The sequence below is a fragment of the Labrus bergylta genome, chromosome 10 (genome assembly GCF_963930695.1).
Source record: "Labrus bergylta chromosome 10, fLabBer1.1, whole genome shotgun sequence".
In the NCBI taxonomy this organism is placed as follows: Eukaryota; Metazoa; Chordata; class Actinopteri; order Labriformes; family Labridae; genus Labrus; species Labrus bergylta.
The window spans coordinates 29,105,972-29,118,325 of record NC_089204.1 but is presented as its reverse complement, the minus strand read 5'-3'; the positions used below and the strand labels follow the sequence as shown (position 1 = coordinate 29,118,325).

General features: G+C 45.0%; 1 protein-coding gene across 19 annotated transcripts in view; it reads left to right on the top strand.

Moving 5' to 3' along the window:
• The window catches only part of tacc2 (transforming, acidic coiled-coil containing protein 2), a 57,923-nt gene that overhangs the window by 32,563 nt on the left and 13,006 nt on the right, over positions 1-12,354 (top strand). For 2 of the 19 annotated variants that reach the window (XM_065959573.1, XM_065959557.1), the window contains 12 exons: positions 243-349; positions 1,633-3,037; positions 4,321-4,356; positions 5,389-5,446; positions 5,550-5,754; positions 7,036-7,085; positions 7,200-7,309; positions 9,042-9,195; positions 9,549-9,689; positions 10,043-10,135; positions 10,964-11,023; positions 12,140-12,211. In XM_065959573.1, the coding sequence (XP_065815645.1) occupies positions 243-349; positions 1,633-3,037; positions 4,321-4,356; positions 5,389-5,446; positions 5,550-5,754; positions 7,036-7,085; positions 7,200-7,309; positions 9,042-9,195; positions 9,549-9,689; positions 10,043-10,135; positions 10,964-11,023; positions 12,140-12,211 (2,491 nt within the window). The remainder of the gene's footprint in view (positions 1-242; positions 350-1,632; positions 3,038-4,320; positions 4,357-5,388; positions 5,447-5,549; positions 5,755-7,035; positions 7,086-7,199; positions 7,310-9,041; positions 9,196-9,548; positions 9,690-10,042; positions 10,136-10,963; positions 11,024-12,139; positions 12,212-12,354) is intronic. The other 17 variants (XM_065959559.1, XM_065959564.1, XM_065959568.1 and 14 more) reach the window with 17 other exon arrangements.

Genomic DNA, 12,354 nt, shown 5'->3' with positions numbered 1-12,354 from the left:
AACTCCTCTTTTTGGTTCATATTTTCACAGTTAAGGGTAAAATATTTCCCTTTGAAATCATTTCCAATTTGTAGTTTTTTATTCTGACCCCCCTAAAAGTGTCTTGTGACGTCATATGTCTGAGCTCACATGATGTCAATGTCCATAATCCTGGACCAGTCAGAGTCATTAAAATCCGACAGATATCAGATTCAGCGCTCTGACTTAATGTTTCCTTTATCTCCTTTTTTTTCCCCCTACAGGAGCTCAGACTCTGATGGAGCGTTTGAGACGCCTGAATCCACGACTCCAGTGAAGGCCGCTTCTCCTACAGAGCCGCAAACACAACATCTACCATTCGATGATATAGGTACGGTTAACCCTCATGCATTACTACATTTTTCCTCTTTATCTGACCATCATTTTGCCTGTGTTAGTGCATATGACAGACATTTTTGGGCTGGAGTTGTTTAAGAGATTTATGCAGAAAAAAGTAGAAAAAACACATCAATCTGTTCTATTTTTATAGCAGTTTTTTTGAAAGTGGACATTTTTGTCCTTGTTGTAAATTAAACTGATGCCTGAGGGTTAAGGGATGTACTCCTTTTTATGTTCTTTACTCCTGAACAGCATGATTATATTTCAGAGTGTTGTTGCAACATCTAGTGGAATAAAGCAGAGTTTCAATCTGGCTGAGGGGGAAACACAGGAGGTGTTTCTTTCTACGGCGGTGCAGGGGTTAATTTTACATCTAGAAGGTTCCTGGTTCAAATTCCCCGTCAGACACGACCTTTCCATGTTCCCCTCTGTGCATGTGTGGGTTCACTTGATAGTCTTCATCACACCATTTGATTACTGGTCCCAGTTTGGCTTTGTGATAATAGAGTAGAATATAGAATAGAATTACTTTATTGATCCCAAACTGGGAAATTGTGTTGTTACAGCAGCAGGTTATCAGAGCAAATAAAACAATATACGAATAGATACAAAGTAAATAAGCACTTAGAATATAAAAAATAAGAATAAGAAGAGATTTATACATCAAGGATGTAACTGAACATTCTTACTGGTTAAAAAAATGAAAAATGAAATACAACATTTATTCAGGCTTGTCAACTGAATGTAAAAATACTTGCTGGAGGTAAGAGATGTAAGATTGCAAAAACAGTGATGACAGTGGTAAATATGTTATAACAATATAGAGGCTTCTCTAGAGCTGTGCAATCAAAGATATAAATGTTAAAGTGCAGGAGTGTAGATACTTTATCAGTTGAAACTATTCACTATAATGATGAGCAGTCAGACAATGTCGTTAACTTAAATGTAAGGATGTAAGGATAGTGTGTCATGTAATCATAATAAAGACGAGGGGGTTTTAAGATATCTAGTAGAGCTGCCCAATCATCCCAGTCTCTTTCATCGCTTTCCGTCCAACTGTGAGACACTTCCTGAATTATTTAAAGCACATTCATCTCTATGATTAAATGTGTCAGAAGCCAGCTGCAGATCTTATCTCCCCTGCAGGTTTTCCTGGATCACACCTGCCTCATTTTCACAAAGTTAAAAATATGATAATCCCGATTTATTTTAATCTGGATTTCACATTTTAGGCAGTTGAATTAAACCTCTTATTGTCTCTCCATCTTTTTGCAGCAGGAGCAGACTTCTCGTTCTCTGATCCCGCCTCTGACTTGACCTCGGCTGACAGACCCTGCAGATCCCCGTCTATCGTCTTCGATGAGGACCGGCCCATCGCAGCGAGCGGTACTTACAACATTGAAGTTTTGGCTTCAGACACGTCGACTCACACTCTAACACGTTCTCAGAGTCTCCAGGGAGGGGAGCTCGACGCCGATGCTGACGGCAGTCTGATCGAAGGATTGACGGCGGGAGGTTTTCATTTACATTCTGAATCCTTCAGCGTGGGGACCGAGAGCGCACCCGGGACCCTCCACAGGCCGAAGAAAGTCCGCCCGGGGTCTTTGAAAAAGAAACCGTTCCTAAGACAGAACTCCAACCCGGAGAGTCCGAGGCCGGCGTCATCCGGCGGCACCCCGGAGATCAACAGGAGGGCAAAGCCGAGAACCGCCAGCCCCCTGCAGGCTCAGGAGGAGGCAGACGGAGGATCTGCGACCCCGAGTCCCGGAGGAACACTCAGAAAGACCAGGAAGAGCCGAGTGGTGACTCCCCCCCCTCTCCCCGAGGAGACCGGTCACACAATCCCCGCCTTACCCTTGTGCCAGGAGGAGACTCCTCCCCCTTGTAGTCCACCGAACAGAGAGGAATCCCCCATCCCTCCGGCGACCTCCTACCAATGGGATCCAGATAACTTTGACAACATCGACCCTTTCAAAACTGGAGGAAGTAAAATAGCAAATTCCCCCGTCCTGGGCCGTAAAGATCCCGTGTGCGCCGCCGTTTCTGACCCTCCAGAAAGCCCCGCTGTAGATCCGAGTCCTCCGAGTCCTCCGGCTCTCAAAGAGTCGACCGCCGACCCCGAAGAGCAGCCCATCCTCCCCAAACGTCAGCCGGTAAGACTGGAGTTTGACTATTCCGAGGAGGGCAGCGAGGCGTCCCACAGGGCCTCCCCTCCCCCGCCCAAGAAAGTGGGCAAGAAGCCGGGTGGCAAGATGCCTCTGAGGAAACCGAAGCTGGGTCTGAAGAAGGCCCCCCCGGCGCAGACCGAGCAGCTGGACAACAACCCTCCGGACTCTTGCAACGGAAACGATGAAGAGATCCCCGTTCACAAAGGGTCGTACAACTTTGAACCCGACAAGTGGGACGATCCAAACTTCAACCCGTTCAGCCCGAAGAAAGGTGTCGGCAACTCGCCCAAACTCCCCAGGCCGTCTCATAGCTTCAACTCCGATGACTTCGACGACTCGATAGACCCGTTCAAATCCACCAACAAGATGGCCGACTCTCCCCCTAAGGCGTCCGCCTCGTTCGATGTGTCGTCCAGCGACTTTGACAACGACAACGAGAATGACAACGTCGCAGAACTGGGCGACCAAAATCAGAACAAACCGGCCAAGAAGAAGAAAACTCCCATCAAATCGTAAGTTCACAGTTAAGTTTCTAGTGTGGGAATGTTTGTGTGTAAAGATATAATAATATGCATCTTTCAGAGAAGATGTCCAGTAGATGTTTCACTTCAGCACCAGTTTCTAAGACTAAAACAAAACATCACTTTGGCAGAACCTCCTCTGATCCTAAGCCTAACCGCCTCTGACCGAGGGGCGGCCATTTTTAGGACTGATGTCCTGATTCTGATATGTCGCTTAAAGATGATTTATTTTCATGTTTCTTTTTTTTTCAATTATTTTATTTGAATTCTTTTTACCCCAAACATTAGACACATTGCTGATGATGAAAAAAAAAAAACATTCACACACAACAACAATTTAAAAAAAGCAAAAAAACACAAAACAAAAAAAAAGACATGTTATATGTTTCTTTGAATTATTTTAAACCAAACAAAGTCTTTTCTTCGGTTTGGAGTTCTTGAGTTGTACTCCTGCGACGACACTCAGCCATAATGCCTCCTCTAATAGCGTCACTGATTGGGTCGGGCCGTCTCTCTTTCCCCTACGGGACGGGAGGGCTAATGGTCTGAGATAGAGGGGTTCATGCAAACAAACAAACATGTATGCGACGTGTTTGAGCCTCTAAGAGACATATATATAATTAAAAATTAATTACCTAGTGATACATTTGGTTAGGATGGATTTGATATCTGGCTGCACGGTGGTGGAGTGGTTAGCGCCTCACAGCGAGGAGGTTCCTGGTTTGAATCCCCGTCTGACAGGAAGTCTCTCTTTGCATGTCTGCATGTTCTCCTCGTGCATGCGTGGGTTTTCTCCGGCTTCCTCCCACAGTCCAAAGACATGCTCGTTAGGTTAACTGCTGACTCTAAATTGCCCGTAGGTGTGAATGTGAGTGTGGCTGGTTGTCTGTCTTTATATGTCAGCTCTGTGATTGGCTGGTGGCCAGTCCAGAGTGTAACCCCGCCTCTCGCCTATAATGACAGCTGGGATCTGCTCTAGCCCTCGGCGACCCTGAACGGGATGCATTTTTAAAATTGACTATTTTAATGTTTGCATGTTATACCTTGAAGATGAGTGTGTGCGTGTGTTTGTGTGTGTTGTGTGTGTGTGTGTGTGTGTGTGTGTGTGTGTGTGTGTGTGTGTGTGTGTGTGTGTGTGTGTGTGTGTGTGTGTGTGTGTGTGTGTGTGTGTGTGTGTGTGTGTGTGTGTGTGTGTGTGTGTTTCTCATCTGCTGCTCCTGTACTGTCTGTCTGTCTCTCTGTCACCTGTGTCTGTGTGTTCTCGTGCACCACAGGAAGTCCAGGGGTGTGTCTTCTCTATGTTGTCTGTTGTAAGTACAGGGGCAACACAAAACCATCCTCCCGTTTGAACCCTTCACACGTCACCCCCTCCTCCTACTAACAGAAACATCACGCCCCCCTTTTACACATTTTTATAAATCCAGCTCATTTTAAACGTGATGACACGTTTCTAACATGCACACACAAGTTAAGCTCTGAATGTCAAATGTTCCATTTACTTTAATCAGATGACTAAATATCTTCTTTACATCAGTTCACCAACTGCTTCTCTCTGCAAGTGTGCATCAAAGAAGGTGCTTGGGCTCTCCCTTGTGGTCACTTTTGGTACTTGTTGAAAAACGTAAATCCACACAGCATACATGTTTATTATGAAATACCATTCATATGAATTATAATGCAGCAAGAAAAACGATAAGAACAGCACTCCAAATTTTGTATTTGGAGTGCTGTCCTTACCGTTTTTTTTGTTCAAAATTTTTTTTGGGATTCAGCACCCAGTTGTTTTTGTTGAAAGTGAGTTGAGCGTGTTTTTTGTCTATAATTATAATTCAGCAACAGAAGAAAAACATCATAATTATGAAGATAAAATCTCCTGAAATGTGTTTTAATCCTAACTCAAGGACCTCCACAAATCTTTAAAATCTTGTCTAAAAAGTTATGACCAAACATTTGAATCAAAGATCCGCACTAACCTGCTACATTAACCCCACATTCATTCCACCGTCCTCTCGTGCATTATTTGAAAACTAAACTTGTAAACTTGCTCATAAAACAACTTTGGTTTCACAAACGGTCTGGACTTTGCAGCCGCTCACAAAAAGATGTAATCCTCTTTGAAAACATTCCACTGTTTCTTTCATTGCAGCCACTCACAGACTTCAGTAAGTAGTTCACTTAGAGAAACTCTCCCGCAGCTCCATGCGACTATTTTTCCAGATATTGTTTTTTTTCAACACTTGTCGGATATGTAGCAGATAAAAGTCACCTCGACTTATCAGACAGCTGAAGGCGCTGAGCGACTCTGGATCTTTGATGGCTGATTGTTTTTCTCTTTTTCTCAGTAACACTTTCAGAGTGAAGCGGTCGCCCAAGAAATCTCCGCTGTCTGAACTTTGTCAGGTGTGTACTTTTTGTTTTCCTCCATGTGTATAAATCTCTCTCCCACGCTCCGTTGTCCCTCCTGCCTCTGACTCTGACTCTGCCTCCTTTTTTTCTGCCTCAGGATCCTCCACCCGCAGATGAACCCTCCTCTCTGCACGCGCAGGACGACCACGCCACCGACGAGGAGAAGCTGGCCTCTTCCACGGGCCACAAGTGGAACCTGCACGACATGGAGGCGGACTTGAACTCCGACCAGCAGGACTTCCCTCAGCCGAGCGACCTCACGTCCTTTGTGAACGAGAGCAGTCTCCCTCATCGGGCTCCAGGTGAGGCTCAGCCGTCCGGACTCTGTTAACACATCATGCTAACAGAGATTTATTTTTTATTTTATTTAAGCAGGAAAAAGTCTCACTGAGATTAAAAATCTCTTTTTCAAGAGCGTCCTGGCTGAGACAGGCAGCAGCACAGTTACAGGGTTTCAGACATAAAACACTTAGCAACAATGAACATAAATACAGGAATCACAAAAAGAACCATTCATCAGAATCTGTCAGAAGTCATCAGCAACAAAGCGATCAAAAAGGGAAATACGAGTTAGTTAAAACATCTACAGTCAGATATTTCTGCCTCCAGATCACTAAGATTAAAAAAACATTCAAGGAAACCAGCTCCAGAAGATTTAATGGTCCCATATTCTTCTTTTTCTGGTTTTATATGCTCTTTAGTGTGTTTTCCAAGTGTCCTGTGCATGTTTAGGAACATCTATGTGCAAAAATTCAAAGTCCACGTAAACGCAGCTTCTCCTACGTCCTCCTGTTAGCTGTAGCATTAGCCCCCCTCGATAAAAATGTGTCAGTGTGACGTCTTGTCAGTGTGAGATCACTGATCTAAGCCCATTGGCTCGTTGTGGCAAGACCTGCAGCTCATGTTGAAATTTCCAAGACGCGTGCTGAGCAACTGACCAATAACGACAGAGCGGATCGGCAGACCAATCAGAGCAGACTTGGCCCACGTGGGGTCTAACAGTGTGGGCTCAACAGAGTGTAGCTGACGGACTCAGAGCGGAGAGGGAGCAAGGAGGAGCAGTTCATGAAAACAGACACTTTTTTTAACTTTATCTATTGTGAACGTACAAAAGTAGGAACATAGATTAAATATACGAACCCCAAAAGGGCAGAATATGAGATCTTTAAAGTTATCTTGCAACTGATTCCAAGAAGAGGGAGCAGCATACTTGAACGCCCTTTTTTCCTAATTCAGGGATGGCTTTAGGGATGGTTAGAAGGTGTAAATCCTGTGAAGCAAAGATGGTAACTTCCATTTATTCCAATTAGCTCAAAGGGACTTTAATCAGGCTGCATTGCCATTTACGGCAAAACATCCACTTTGTTCTTTACTTAACCAGCAACTTTATAGATGTGTGTGTCGGCCTGCTGGCCTCGTCCTCTCCTGACCTCCAGAGGTCTGAGCGGCTCGACTCATCCGGGTCAGACATGAAAGACAGAAAGGGATAGCTCTGACTCAAACTCTGAGGGCTGACATGACTCTCTCTCTCTCTTTTCTTTTTCTGCATTTTAATTTTTTTTTTTTGTCTCTCTGTGTGTCAGCACAAGACTATGAAATCGAGTACATGGAGAAGATCGGCTCCTCCTCGCCTGTGAGTATTTCCTGTTAAATTGAGTAAAATCTGCTGCTGCATTCTTAATTTTTAAAGAGGTGTATTTTTCGATTCAATATTATATTTGACTCTATTCTCGCGTGTGTCTTGCAGCCGCTGTCCCTGAAGAAGCCGTCTTTGTACCTGAAGCTGGACTCTGTGTCGGACAGCTTAACCAAGAATATGCACAAGCATGGATCAGAGCCCAGCTCCCCCTGCACAGGGTACAACACACACTCCACTTCACTGTGTTCATGTGTGGACAGTATGTCTGCATGGTCATTTATGGTCATGAGCTGTGAGAGGTGACAGGAAGAATAAGGTCGCTGATGCAAGCGGCCAAAATGAGATTCCTCTGGAGGGCGTCCGGGTCAGTCTTAGAGAGAGTGGGAGGAGCTTAGACGTTCAGGGGGAAGGTCGGAGTAGAACTCCTTTGCATCGAAAGGAGCCAGCTGAGGTGGCTCCTGACGCCTTCCTTTTGGAGGTTTTCCGGGAATGCCCAACTGGGAGGAGAACCCCGGGGTAGACCCAGAGTACACTGGAGTTTTTTTATTTTTATTTTGTGGCTGATAAGATAAGATAAGATCAACCTTTATTCATCCCATCATGGAGTCATTTACAGTCTTACAGCAGCATCATTACTCTACAAACATTTGGTCGTTTGTCTTTACATTTTAATTTGGAAGGCTGTCAGAGGATGTTTTTTCAATTCTTTATTTAGAGGATGGTTGAGAGCAATTTACAGACAATTAGTCATGCAGTTAACACTGGAGTGATTTTATATCCCGTCTGGCCTGGGAACACCTGGGGGTTCACCAAAGGGGAGGAGCTGGAAAATATTGTTGTGGAGAGGGAAGTCTTTCTGACACCGCGATCCGACTTTTGATAAGCAGAAGAAAATGGATGGATATATATTTATATTTTTCCAAATCTTTTTATTACATTTTTGCAGAAAATACAACATGATGTCACATAAGAGTAAAATCAGAGCATCTGCATAGAGTAAAACAAAAAGCCCCAATTAAACAGAAAAACAAGACAATAAAATAATAAACACCCATTTACCCTCCCAACCCGCATGGATGGATATTTTATGCAATTCATAGTCCAAGAGTGTAGAACTAATTATTTGTATTATTTATCTTTTATTTAAAAAGGAAAGAAACTTGTTGAGATTAAAAATCTACTTTTTCAAGAGCGTCCTGAGACCAGCAGCATCCCAACTTACAGATTTTAACACAAACAACGAGCAGCAAAACACAAATAGAAATGATTGTGACGGCTTTAGACTAAGCCACTGACGTCCAGGATATTTCATTCTGTTATTGCACATAAATATTTCTCATGCTAGAATATGGCACAAGACCCATAAAGACCCCACATCAAGCTTACTTTATTTTTAAACCTCAACTTTGATATTTTTATTTTTTATTTTTTTATTTATCCTTTATTTTAGCCGGGAGGACCCACTGAGACCGAGCTCTCTTTTCCAGGGGTCCTCTGCAGCAATACAAAAATAGAAACCGCACAAATATAAACATATTAACAGTTAACAATAATAGCATCTGGACACTGAAACACATATTCACACATGTAAACCATCTCCGTTTAAATGAATTCACATTGTGAAACAGTTGCAATTCCCTTCCCCCTTAGTTTGGACACGAGGTCTTTAAAAACGCTTAATGAAACAAGAGAGGGCAACTTAGCTCTCCTCTGAAGGTCATTCCATTTAATGGGTGCAGCAACACAAAAGGCAGTCTTTCTTTCTTTTACTTGTGGTGTATTTATGAGTGCTGAATCGTAACTGAATCATAATGACTTACACTGCATCGTACATCCTGTTAAAGCATTTTTCATTAACACACCCATCAGTTATACACAGTCCATTAAAAGCCGTGTCACTCTCTCTCCCCTCCCTCTCTCCCTCTCCTCTCTCTCTCTCACTCTGTGCAGGAGTTTTGAGGAGATGGAAGCCCAGATCTCGGCGGGTATGAAGATGCCGGTCCTGAGCACACGGCCCGGTCCCGAGGGCTCCGCCGGGGATAAGGGCAGGAAGAGAGAGAGCGAGTCGCTCAGCCGAACGCAGAGCACAGAGAGGGACGAGCAGGTGAGCCCAGGGTCATCATATCTGTTGAATCAGTCAGGTTCTGTGTGGGTGTGTTGTCACTGTTGTCATGTTAGGAGAATCTGTCCACTTTTATTTTGTCACATTTACATCATCATCATTGTACTCCATGACCCGGCCCGGCCCCTCCAGAACCAGCACCATCAGTCACACTGATTCTCATTACAGCCCTGTCACTGATAACACACACAGCCTCTCTGCCACATCAGATTTAACTCAGTGACTCAGCTCCCACTGCTGCCACTCAAAACACTCAGCGCTTGCTTTGCCTTGCTGACCCCCTCCTCCCCTGCCCTCTGCCTAATCCCCCCCCCCCCCCCGGTGCCCCCCTGTAGCCCCCTAGCCAAGGCCCCGTGGAAGCTCCAGCCCCGGCTATGCCCCCGTTAGACATGCTGTCCGAGTGCGACGACCCCCTGCAGTACCTGGAGTCCGACCTGGCCGAGACCAACCCTACCGCATTCGCCCAAAAACTACAGGTGTGTTCTCAGATGACCCCCCCCTCTGTGTAAAAACCTTCCAGGGCTTTTCCCTCAATCTCTTGCACTCATATGTGATTTTGTGTTCTCCCATTGTCCTCACCTTTTTACATCCTGGTTTCTCTCCATCACTCCTCCTCCTTTTTACCTCTTAAGTTGCAGTTTTGTTTTTGAGGCTTTATTGGGTGAAATAGATTGTGTGTGAAATGTACAGCAGCAGAACTCAAGTCTTTTTATGTTTTCCCTTTGCTCTCTCATCCTTGGGCCGCAACCCCCCCCCCGCCCCCTTTTTCCTCCCCTCCCTGTGAAATCCACCTACCCCCCCCCCCCACCCCATCATGTGTGCGGCCCAGGAGGAGCTGGTGCTTGCTGCCCTGAGGATAGAGGCACTGCAGGTAGCCAAAAACATCTCTCAGTGCCCCTCCCTCTCCACTGTAACCCCCCAGGTACTGCGTTGAGTCCTGCACCTGCTGTAAGCGTGTGTGTGTGTGTGTGTGTGTGTGCGTGTGTGTGTGTGTGTGAAAACAGCATCTTGAATGAGTGATTAGAGCAGGTCTGTGCAAGCATGAGTGTGTCTCAGCTTGCCCCCCCCCCCCCCCCCACCCCCCTCTAAACACACCATTCTGAGTGTGCTGTGAACTCATGGCAGCTGCACCTTCTTCATCCGCAGTCCTGCCTCCTCTTCAGCCCCCCCTCATGTGAAATCTCTAACATGGCTTAGCTCCCCCCGCGCGCTAACTAACTAGCAACGAGCACTCCCCAGGTCGACTCCACAGGACCGGATCGATGTGCCTTCTTTAGTCCCTCGCCCTTTTACGATGCATGTTGGGGCAACGTGCATGTTGCCTGTCCCTTAGAGGCTTACATGAGCATGAATGTGACCGGGAAAATGTCATCCATTAGACCCTAACATCTGCAGCTGAGGATTTGTTAGGATATTTTATTTCTGCTTACTAAAATCCCAGTCACATTCCTGTTTTGTGATTCGGTCCTTTTCCTCAGACTAACAACACTAATAAACAGCTGAATCAGGTAGGTGTCAGGAGGCAGTTTGGTTGGAGTTTTGGAGGATATTTTCCTGGTGTCAGAATCAGTAATACTTTATCATTCCCAGGGGGGACATTTGTTAAATTGAGGTCTTGTGCAGAGGAGATGATCGGAGGTGAATCTACATTGTTTAGTCAATGGAAAAACACTGGTAGTAGTAGCTGGAGCAGCTCAGGCGCCTTGTTGTTCCTCCTGTGTCTCATGATGTTGTCCCAAACACTTTACAGTCTCGACTCAAGAAACCCAGCAATCGTCGGTGGAATATCAACGGTTCACCCTTACTCAAAGTAAGAGTAACAGTTAACCCCCTGTGACATATCCTCGCCCCTAATCCAACGACAGTGCAGTCCGTGTAGTGGGTTGAAAAACTTTCTTCAGTTTGAAATAACAAAGAAGTCAAAGATCTGACCTCCAGCCTTAGCTTTCAAAAGTGACTGAAGCCCTTTAAAGGATACTTCCAAACATGTTTGTGCTGCACAGACTATGACGGGGCCATCATTCTTTTGCTGTTAATCTAGTTTGGATGTAAATGCCTTCTTTAATCAAGACTGTATGTCTGCAGCCTGGCTGCTCTCGTCTGGATGCCTGAAGCCCCCTGAGCTTCTCATTTTCAACATAAAGCTCCGGAAATAAAAATATCTGCAGTGTACATATATTACAAACATACCAGGTACTTATACATTCAAGACTTGAAGAAGATTTAAACGTCTTTTCATTCATACATTCATTTGGGCTTGTTGTAAACCTCGGGCTTCTTCACCATCTTCTAAACTACTGTCTTCTTTTGGCGCGGTGGTAATGTTTGAGTAGACTGTAAATATGAATTAATGCGCAAGTTCGTAAACTGCTTCTTGACCCAGTGCACTTGCCGTTGTAAATTTGTGGAGGAGCACATGAGACGAGAGCACACAGACGAGAGAGCGCCAGGATGCAGCCATACCCAACTCTCTTTAATGTAAGCTGAATTTCTGGTCCTCCTAGTGGTTGAGCACAAAACTGAAACAAGTGTCTGAAAAACTGCAGACTGCACTGTGTAAAATAACTCCTGTAGACCCTGAAGGTCCTAAAGACTGAGACCAGAACATGTTTAGCTGCACCTGATAGCATCCCCTCCTGTAGCTTTTACACGTCTAGTTTTGGGTTATTTTGTTATTCCTGCAGCACCTCTAGTACCTTCAGTGTCCACATTCTTTGTTGAGTTGTTCTTAAAGTCTGGGTGGTTCTGGTCTAAAGGACTGCTCCTGCAGGCGTTGTTAAAATGTTTGCAGATTACTCGACGTGTGAACCAGGACAGTTTTGATGAGGTTGCTTTGTCAGCACATTGTTATCCTCTTACCCTGAAGAAGCAGCGACGCAGTAAGGATACACGTTTAGTTTTTTATTTCATCCGATTTGTGTTGCAGGCATTATTTGGGGGGATTGTCTCTTTAGGACAGAGCTCTGAGCAAAAGTTTCCCCCACAAAGTGACATCACAGTAAGCTTTGGATACCTGGATATGTTATCTGTATAAAAACGCCGAGGTGGGAGGTAAGCCCATCTGACTCCGTCTAAAATCAAAACAAGTTCTTCCCTGTTAACAAAAAAACCTGACCTTACCATCTCACCCCATGTTCACTT